At 48.1% G+C, this 10788-nt stretch overlaps 1 protein-coding gene across 1 annotated transcript; it reads right to left on the bottom strand.

Moving 5' to 3' along the window:
• Positions 1-2979: 2979 nt before the first annotated feature.
• On the bottom strand, positions 2980-10037 carry LOC119292214 (protein NRT1/ PTR FAMILY 6.3-like). Its single transcript, XM_037571044.1, has 2 exons — positions 9066-10037; positions 2980-3948 (listed from the first exon to the last, which is right to left on the bottom strand). The coding sequence occupies exons 1-2, from the start codon at positions 10019-10021 to the stop codon at positions 3093-3095; spliced, it is 1812 nt and encodes a 603-aa protein (XP_037426941.1). The 5' UTR covers positions 10022-10037; the 3' UTR covers positions 2980-3092.
• Between the last annotated feature and the right edge of the window lie 751 nt (positions 10038-10788).

Genomic DNA, 10788 nt, shown 5'->3' with positions numbered 1-10788 from the left:
ATCCTCCACACCTCCTCCTCCTCAGGGAGCAAGTCCATCTCGAAGCTCGGTGGGTTTGTCGCCATGGTCGCACGCACTCATACTCTCGGCTTCCTCTGCGTGCCATGGTGGTGGTGCGGGCAGCAGCGCCGGTGCACCACCGGAGAGCAGCGCCCGCGTCGTGCGATGCCGCAAGCCACAATCTGGATTACTGGATGTTGCAACCGGCGACCAAGGATGTTGGAACCGGCGTGGAGGTTTGCTGGAACCAGCACCCAAAAATGCTACCACTTGAGTTCATCCTACTGGACCAACGACGTTTTGCTACAACCGTAGCCTATTTTTGCGACCACCGACGACCTTTTTTGCTACATGCATGCACGGCGGTGTTGGTCGACGGCGGAGATGCCTTTTTTTTGCTGCAACCGTTTTGGAGTTTGCTGGAACCGGCGTACAAAATAGCTGGAATGTGCTTTTTTCTTCCTTCGAATGGTGACCATGGCGACCATGGCGACCAGGGGGTGAGCTGATTTTGCTGCAACCGGCAAACCAAAAAGCTACCACCGTTGAGCTGATTTGCTACGGCATTGTTAAAACCGTGTGTGTTGGTGCTGCATGGGCTCGTCGCCGGCGAGGCTGCAAGCACGAGCACGCAGGGGAGTTGCAATGGACAGCGGCTGGATTTTTTGTTGCAACCGGCGGCGAGCACCCGTGCTGGGGCGGCGGCGAGCAGGTCCGCAATTCAGGGCGGCGCGGGTGAATGTTACAGCCATGGTCGGTGGGGAACTTCAATCTGTCAGCCCGGGGAGGCAGGAGACGCACGGTCTTTGCCCGACACGAGCGGATAGCGTCCTTTTTTGTTCATGTGGCGAAGCTATGGTGGATGGGGCTAATCAGGGGAAGCGTGTTGACTCAAGCTGAAGACGACGGGAAGGAAGAAGGTGAGATCTAATCGAACGGCTTTGCGCGTATGCATCGGGCGGCTGCGGTGCGACCGGCCGAAACTTTCGGCCGGTGCACCGGCGCAGAGTGCTGCCCTAACTCGAAACTAATTTACTTTCAAGCATCATATCAAGTTCATTGCTGCTCACATTAGATTAATTCAAACAAGTTTTTGAGAAACTGTACACCACATAATTTTGCACCGGATTTTTTATCACTAGCGAATGAATAACAGTTCCAAGAGGATGCCACCTAAAGAAAGAAACAAACATGAACAATACTCTCTCTAAAGTATTAATTTCAAGCTTAGTATAATATCCTCACGATAGACAGAATAAATTTCCAACGGCAGCCACATCACATCATAGGCTAACAGCACTCTCAACAAATTATACGGAAGGATTTTCAGTATGCCATCAAAGATCAAAAAGAAAATAGATGATATCTTGAAGTTAGATGAGATACAGGATCTATAAGAGAAATTGCAAGAAAAGATAGATGGTTCAAAGGAGTTTAATCTAAACAGAAACAAACATGGATGAAAGAGAGAATTCACGTCGTGTATTCTCCTTCATCAAACTCTTCTCAAGATTCTTCCTCTTCTTTTCTGTCACAGATCTGCACACATCATGATTAGACAAAACATATATCAAAAACAAAAATCGGACTATCATAGAACTAAAGGTAAAAATTAGTTGGAGGAAAATGGCGAGACACAAATGGGCAGCCTAGGCTTGGATCCGGCCGGATCTATTGCCCCCATGGTCAAATTCGTCCCTCTCTGTTCAACAGCAAATGAGTACGTGAGTGAGAAGAAGATAGATCTGGGAGAAAGGATTGTAGGTGGTGATGGGAGGATGATGTGGACACGGGGAGAGAAGAGACAATACCGTGCGAACGCCGTGCCGACGCCTTTTCCCCTGGAGGAAGTGCGGTCCTCTCACGATGTCGTCGCGAGCTTCCCGGCGGCAGAAACCAGCACCGCTCTCTTACTCTTGTTTTCTTCTCCTCAAATGCAATGAAAATGTTAGGAACTGAACATATGACATATCCTTCATCAGTTCTTAAACAACAAACTGAAAATGATGCTTTTCTCATTGGCTCATAGGCTTCTCTTAAATCCTTGATTCTCAAGACGAGTTTTCAGATTCATAAATAACCAAATAAGGAGGCAACCAACAACAGACAGTAGCACATAACAGCAGCACAAGCAACCAACAATAGACAGTAGCACATAGCAGCAGCACAAGCAACCAACATCAGCTAGTTACACATAGCGTCAGGACAAGACACAATCTCTTAATTGAACTACTGGATTTCTTCATGTTTGCAGGCACGGAAAATGCAGGACAATGGATGGAAACCGAGATGGTTTGACAGGGACACCGAGGACGGAGCGTTCCACTACACCGGCGGTTACTGGGAGGCGAGAGAGCAGAGGAAATGGGATGGCTGCCGCGATATATTCGGTGAATTGCCCGACAAGAAAACTTCTCCGGTTCCCGCTAGCGTGGGTATATAGCTCAAGTATGTAGCAGCTATTGCATTTCCACCAAATAGGTGTTAGCGTGAAAAGTATTACTGAAAATATATACTGCAACTACTAGCTGGCTTTCCCAATCCTCATTGTGCAGAGATGAGCTCACTCATCTCCCTTGTATGTAAACAAATACGACTATGGACACTATAAACTGTGTCTGTGTCCATAGGCTTGCAAGATGTAGCTTGTGGTTGTTAAACCTAGATTGTCAATAATAATATTATTCTTTAGCTGTATATGTTTTCACACAACCGATGTGTGTCTTGTTATCAAGTGCTCAAGTATAAATCTAGTGATCAAGTGCTGATCATGAATGTTTGTGCAGCTAACCAAATCCTGACATTTTTATGTTGCACTTATCTCCAAGATCATGGTATACTCGACGTTTTTGTGTATTACTAATCTCCATGATGAGGACCTGATTGATATTTTTTGTCTTGTACTAATCACAAACAACATGGCATCCTAGCGGTGCCTTAACCTCAACAAGCAAGTAACTCCTGCATTCTGCAGAGCCGTTGGTAAAACCTAAGATATTTTTATTCTGTTCTGCTCTTACAAATTTTCATCACCATCGTCACCGAGGTTCTAAAATACAATAAAACTAAACTAAAACCCAGTTCGTCATCTATCAAGCATGGACGATCACTTCTTCGACGTGGAGTTCGATGAAGCCGGCGTCTGCCAGGCGCTTCTCCTTGTACACGTACCCCTTGGCGGCGGCGATGAAGATCCCAAGGTTGGCAGTGCTGATGGCGCCGAGCAGCCAGTAGAAGTAGTCGAGCCTCCCCTTGTCGATGTCGTTGGCAAGCCATGGTCTCCGTCCATCGGAGGTGGTCACTGCGTGGACAATGGAGACGAGACCGGAGCTGAGGAAGAAGCCGAGCGAGAGCGTGGTGAGGAAGAGGCCGGTGCTCATGGTCTTCATGTCCCTGGGGCACTCACACAGGAAGAAGTCGAGCTGGCCGATGTATGTGAACGCCTCGCCGGCGCCGACGAGGAGGAACTGTGGCACGATGAGGAAGACGGAGAGCTGGACGCCCGCGGTAGAGGCGGAGAGGCGGTGGCGTTCGGTTAGCCCGGCAACAACCATGGCGAGGATGGAGAGGAAGAGGCCGACGAAGATGCGCTGGAGCGGGGAGAGGCCTTGAGGGTTGCCGGTGAGGCGGCGAGCGAGCGGCGCGATGAGGCGGTCGTAGATAGGGACGGTGAGGAGGATGGAGCCAACAAAGAAGACAGTGAGGGAGCCGGCAGGGATGACAAAGGAGGGGCCGAGGCGGCGGTCCAAAGATTGGGCCTGGGAGACGGAGAAGGTGGTCATCTGTGCGTAGACGGTCCAGAAGATGATGGTGGTGGCCCAGGTGGGCAGCATTCGCACCACCTGCTTCACCTCCTCCACCTCCGTCACCGTGCACACCGCCCACTTCTTCTTCTTCCCCGACGACGGCTCCAGCTCCACCTCTACGATTGCCGCCTGATCGAGGAACCTGCATGTGGATGATCATTAATCCATGATAATTAATATAAGCAACATCAAGAGCACACTATATGATTAGAAACTGAATTAACTAACCAATTAATTAAGCATTGTCCCTAAATACTCCATCTGTTTCATTTTACTCCTACTTCGTGTATTAGAAACATTACACATATCAAGGAAGAGCCCAAAGGAGTTGTTTGCGGGATTCTAAAAACGTGGAAATGGGATAAAACACACACGATTAGAATGTTCGTAATATTAAATTCTACAAAAGCACATAGAAGTTGTTTGGTTGGACCACATGGAAAAATGCAAGAACTTCTGTATAGCATAAATGCATGATAGTATAGTTGTCAGAGCAACAAAAAAAATTCCTATGATATTGCTAGCAAGTGTAATTTCCTTTGAGATTGCATACAACATCTCTACTATTAAAGATCAACCGTTCAGCCAACTTTATGGCGCACGAGATTATGGAGTTTAGTTTTGATAATAGGTCAGATGGTTTTCTTTTTAATAGTTCTCCACCCTGTGTGGTGTATGCCGTTAACGAATGATTGTAACAACCTTTTAGTTAATTAATACTATGGGAAGGTGTTTAAACAAGAGGAATCGGGGATTGCAATTCGTACGTCCAACTCCCCCTTCCCTAGCTTCAAACAAAAAAACTCCCCCTCACCTACGTCCTACACTAAACTCAATCAAATAAAATCGAATCTTACCAAGACCTCAACTAAATAAAATCTTTTGTTGTCTTTCCCTACCCATAACCAAATGAAATCAAACAAAACTTCAACTAAATCAAAGTTTCCTTGCCTTCCCGTACCCATACCCAAATCAATCAAATCTTACTAAAACCTCAACTAAATCAGAACTTTTCTTTCCTTCCCTATGCATACTAAAATCAAATTAAACCTTACCAAAATCTAGAATATGTTGGATGTAAGATTTATGTCGGGTGTGATTGGTGTTGAACCACTAGACTATACTCCCTCCATCCCAAAATAAGTGTCTGAACTTTGAGTTGAGACACTTATTTTGGGACGGAGGGAGTATATGCCCCACCACTAAAAGAGCTCGAGTCAGAGCATGATTTCTGATTTCTGGGTCGACTCCTAATTTGGTAGATGGTGTCTTGGCATCGCTCCAACATGCTGATGACACTATCTTCCTACTAGATGATGATCTATCTAATGCAAGGAATCTGAAGCAAGCGTGTGTGCGTGCGTGCGTGCGTGACACTATCTTCCTACTAGATGATGAGCTATCTAATGCAAGGAATCTGAAGCAAGCGTGCGTGCGTGGCAGCTATCTGAACTAAAGATCAATTTTCATAAGAGTGGATTTTTTTTTGCTTGGGTGGACATGGAGATTTCACTTGTAAGGTAGGTTTTACCCTTGAAATAACTTGGGGTGTATCTGGATGCTAAAAGATTAAGTAACACTTGATGAGTTCCTGAGAAGATTGACAAGAAAAATATGTAGCTGGAAGGGTAATTGGCTTTCTATTAGAGATAGGGTTACCCTATTTTAAGGATATGTCCAAAGGTGGACGCACCAGTAGCATAGAAGAAAGGCCAGGATGCTCAGAAGAATGTCGACAAATGGCTGCAATGCCCTCCGGACTCAGGAGAAGGCGGAAACAGAAAACAAAATTTACCACTCGCTACAACTCCACCCATCTATGAGGCCCGTTGCATGGATAAGTAATGCCGCCCTCCAGTTAGCCCCTTCACTTTGAACCTATGCAGTACATCCATCTCCATAGGGGTAACACCATTGAACATCACATTGTTCCTGTGCCTCCAAAGGCTCCATAAGACAAGGAAGATGGTCATCTGAATGCCACTAGTGAACCATCCTGGAACTTCCTTTCTTGCCCACCAATCCACCAGGTTGTTGTCCACTGTAGGGATCCACTCAAGCTTTCCCCAATCCCTCAGGATAAACGGCCACACCTCTTTTGCAAGCACACACCTAAGAAGATTGTGTTGAAGGTTCTCCAGTTGTTGGTCGCAAAATGGACAATCCGTCGGGTGCGGCAGCCCACACTGCTCAAGCACGTTAGCCATCCAATATCTATCGCGTGCTGCCAACCACCCAAAGACCTTGCGTGTCATGGGCGCTCTTGATCTCCAGATCATGCAAGCACTGTTACCCTAGTGAATTCATGTCTTAGTGGCATTCCCTTGTATATGCTTTCCTTCCTAGAATCTCCTAAAGGAGTGATAAAGAACATGAATTCTAGTAGAGCCAAGATGGTCTGGCAAGAAAATGAAGACAAGAGAAAATATCACCTGGTTAATTGGCCTGCATTTTGCTTGCTTAAGAGTTGTGGTAGTTTGGGTTGCTAGACCTATATGTGATGAATAAATTTCTATTGATGAAATGGTTATGGAAATTGGATAATTCTGAAGGATTGTGGCAAACTCTGCTGGCCAAGAGGTTGTCTGATGAAGCTAGCGCTTCACATTTTTGGCAAGGACTAATGAAAGTCAGAGATAGTTACCTTAGTGCATCTAGCAGGGTAGTTGGTGATGGGGCAAAAACTCCGATTTGGGAAGATGTGTGGCTTGGGAACAAAATCCTTAGCAACTATTTCCTCGATTATATAACGACACTTTTAAGAAGATGGTGACTGTGAAGCAAGTAAGTCATGATGATTGAGATCGTTTTGGATTTAGAAGAACTCGGTATGCAGAGACCGCAGATCAATGAAAGGAATTGAATATAGTCTGGTGGACCATGTGATTCTAAATGACAGGAATGATAGGTCGAGATGGAATCTGAATAGTAAAAGTAATTTGTGGTGGGAGATCATTATATTTTCCTCTAGTCCTTAGTTTTGGCGGGATATAGAGGTATTTGTAAGTCGAAGACCCCTCATGAAATTAAGGTCTTTCCTTGGTTGGTGCCTAAGAATAGCATCTTGACCAAGACAACCTAATCAGGAGAGGCTGCACTGGGAATGAAGAGTGTCACTTTTGTACGTATAAGAGCATCTCCAACGGCCGCACAAAAATTCCGCGCCCAATAAACGTTATAGCGCGCCATTCTAGCACTTTTAATGCGCCGGGACCAACTTTACTTTAGCAGGCGCCCAAAAAGGCGCGTCCAAAAAACAGACAGTGTAAATTATGAAGCGCGCGCAATCCTGCGCCCAAAATATGCTGCGCGCGATAGCGTTTTTCAGCGCGCGCTCAAAAACTTTTAGCGCTGCAGCTTCTGCTGGAGCTGTCCGGCGCCAAAAAAATAAACTTTTAGTGCGCGGAGCTGTTTTTGGGCGCCTGTTGGAGATGCTCTAAGAAGAGTGTGGATCATTTGTATTTTGGCTGCAACCTTGTCAAGCTCTAGCTTCTAGGCCTCGTGAAGTGGTGGTTGATACGATGAGGGCTTGGCTGCACTCTTTTCCTAGAAATCAAAGGCGTTTGGTGCTGATGGTAGGAGTAACTATTTGCTGGACTATTTGGAAAACTACAAATAGAGTATTTTTTTTATATAGAAATCAACATACAGACTCATGCTTGCGCACGTACGAGACAACACGTCGTGGCTCGTGGTTGAAGCAGGTTCACCGTTCACATGCATGCATGTGGCTGTGTGCAGTGTGTGAGTGAGCACTGGACGCAGGCCCGCGTACTGAACTAATAAACTGATAGCGTACGCATCGGGGCGCCGCGAAAAGCAACACCACCACTTGTAAGTATACTCACTGTACTACGCATGCAGTGCTAGTACGCATTATTATATATAACAAAAGAAGATGAATTTTCTGAGCAACATCGTCCAAGATCATGCTGGCCGCACTAGTGCCAAACCACAATGCATGTGTGGCAGGCAGGCAGGCAGGCATATCTCCCACAAATTCTCCTCTAGCTGGCCAGCTGGGTACTACCGGCGAGTACTTTCTCCGTCCGAAAAAACTTGCCCCAAGCTTCTGTCTCAAATGAATGCATCTAAAACTAACTTGATGCTGAATATATCCATTTGAGGGACAAACTTTTTCCGACAGAGGGAATAGCAACGAAGGGGGGTATAGCAGAAGCATGTGCTTGGGCCCAACCCAACCCAACAAAAGGCTGAGCTCATGGTTTTCCTTTTCTTCTGTGAAGCAGTCAGTTGGTTCCCATGCGCCAGGCCAGAGTATTTCTTGGGGCACTAGCTTAGCCTAGCTATAGAACGTGCATGTAGTGAGATGCATGTGCTTTTGTACGTACTCCTTGACAACATTCGATGAGCTATCATGCATGCACGGAAAGAAACAATGATGAGACAGACCAGCTCGGCAGGCAGCCATTGGCCATGTGTGAGTGAGTGGGACTGCCCACTCTCTAGTGGTGTACTGCACTGTCTGCCCAATAGTACTGTACTACTACTACATGGAACCAACTCAACCAACAGCATCTATCTGCCTCACAACGTTAGCTGCCAATGATTAGATTTCAATGCTTAATTATTTACTCTTAGCCACGTACTCATGCCTATCTAGTACATTAGTAGATCAACGACGGGCAATGAGGTCCCTCTTAACAGCCTAGCTACCAGTTTTTGTTAATCACATGCACAAACTAACATACACGTAGTAATGCATTTTGCATGCATGTGACTATGTGATGCTAGCAATATATGGTGGTGTCATAGGCTCAGCTCACAGGTCGATACGCGACCCGTCCTACGTGCATGACACACATTGACAGATCACTACGTGTACACGTGCCGGACCTACGTGACAGCACACGTACGTCAATTAAGCCAACTGTTGACGTTCATGGTACACCGCTTTATAGTACTACGTGCTCATGCACCGTGCATTGCCACGTCGATTACTACGCTACACTAAGCATACATGCATTGTTCTTGTTCAGCACAAGATAATTATATCTGAATGATGTATCTACCTTGCAGTGATCCATAGATCCACACGATGCCATGCCATGCCAGACTAGAAACCAACGACGCTATCGATAACAACTATAATCCCCGCCGGCGCCAATCAAGTTATACACTATAATATTTTGAATTAGTATGGTCCTGCTTGCATGCAACGCCCGCACGCCACTGACTAATTAATCATGCATGGGACTATGCATGGAAGCCGATAGGAACGTTGTTAATTACGGTTACCTGCACTGCTTGGAATGGGGCAGCTTCCGCTTGCCCTTCACGTCCTCGCCGGCGGCGGCCGCGTCGTCCAGGTCGTAGAGCATCGCCGGGTCGGACGGCAGCGGCAGCGCGCGCTTCCTCCAGGCGGCGGCGGTCACGGCCGCGATCTGCGTCAGCGGGCTCCCCGCCAGCTTCTTGAACCGGTACCTGGGGGTGCCGGCGAGGAAGACGCCGAGGCCGGCGAGGATGGCCACCACGCAGGCGCCGTAGCCCCACCGCCGGCCCACGTTGTCCTGCACGTACACCAGCACCGTGACGGCGAGGAGCGACCCCAGGCTGATGAAGAAGAAGAACCAGCCGAAGAAGCGCGCCATGCGGCGCCGCTCCCCGGCATGGGACTCGTCGAACTGGTCCGACCCGAACCCCGACACGCTCGACTTGAGCCCGCCGGTCCCCAGCGCCGTCAGGTAGAGGCCCAGGTAGAGCACGCCGAGCTGCGCGCCGGTAGGCGGCGCGCAGCCGGGGGCGCTGCCGTCGCCCGTCGGGTCCTCGCAGGGCGCCGGGCGCAGCCCCGGCGCCGCCGTGGAGACGGTGAGCACGGCCATGCCGGCGACCTGCACGGCCGTGGAGATGGCGATGGTGAGGTAGCGGCCGAGGTAGGTGTCGGCGACGAAGCCGCCCAGGAGGCAGAGCAGGAAGGAGGTGCCGAGGAAGTTGGTGACGGCGTTGGCGGAGGCGGCGTTGCCCAGGTGCATGGCGGCCGTGAGGTAGGTGACGAGGTTCACGGCGATGCCCAGCGTGGTGAGCCGCTCGTTGAGCTCCACGCCCAGGATCATGGCCGCGCTGGACCAGCCCCCGGAGCTGGCGCGCACGGCCGGCCGGCCGCGGTAGTCCCACGCGTCGCCCAGGGCCTTGCTGGTGTCGCCGCCGCCGTCCTCCGCTGCGGCCTGTGCCGTGGTCTCCGGGAGCGGCGCCATGGTGGATGTCAGTGGATTGGTGGGCCAGTACGTGAGCAAGCTGCCTTGCTCACTCACTTCATTTATATATATGCAGCCACTCAAGCTCAAGCCGAAGAAGTATACTCCTCCGGTTTATCACACAAACTCCTGCGATTTCAATTAACTGTCAATTTATTTAAGTGTTGTGTATCAAACAGGACAAACAAAGCCAGTACTGTACTACAAGATTGAACATCAAAGTTAATTGGGGCGGTCACTCCAATACATACATACAATAAAGGACAAGAAATAGTACTCCTACACTGCTAATCTTGTCGAAACGAAGTATATTTGATTGGATATACGTACTTAGTACACCTGGGTCGGACTTGTGCTTGTCTTCTGTTTGCTGAACTATTAGTTGGTTGAACTGGTCGGGCCGTCTTGTATTTCCATTCCTTCTTTTAATACTCCCACTGTAAAAGAATATAAGAGCGTTAAGATTACTACTCTTATATTTTTTACGGAGGAAATATAAAACAAGTAGCTCTCCTGTACCGTTTTAAAAGAAACATCGAATCTTTTCTACTTTATCTTGAGTTTTTGGCGAATTTTAACGTGGTCCCTCTTACCTCTTCTTTTCATATGAGAGGTAAGAAGGTAAGAGTTACATCTTTTTTTTCTGTTTGGTAGTTGACTGAAAACGATTCCAACACCGTTTAATTTTCACACAAAAGAAGATAAGGGGCAGAGCGCCGAGCCGACAGGGATGCCGTGGCTGGCCGCGACAACTTTGTTGAGGATCG

Source organism: Triticum dicoccoides, chromosome 4B (genome assembly GCF_002162155.2).
Source record: "Triticum dicoccoides isolate Atlit2015 ecotype Zavitan chromosome 4B, WEW_v2.0, whole genome shotgun sequence".
Classification (NCBI taxonomy): domain Eukaryota; kingdom Viridiplantae; phylum Streptophyta; class Magnoliopsida; order Poales; family Poaceae; genus Triticum; species Triticum dicoccoides.
This window is presented reverse-complemented; position numbering and strand designations above follow the sequence as displayed.

Excerpts from the sequence above, each read along its gene's own strand:
- LOC119292214 (XM_037571044.1), bottom strand. The coding sequence starts at position 10,021 with ATGGCGCCGCTCCCGGAGACCACGGCACAGGCCGCAGCGGAGGACGGC. Across the intron at positions 3,949-9,065 it reads CCCCATTCCAAGCAGTGCAG|GTTCCTCGATCAGGCGGCAA; the intron begins GTAACCGTAATT and ends ATCCACATGCAG.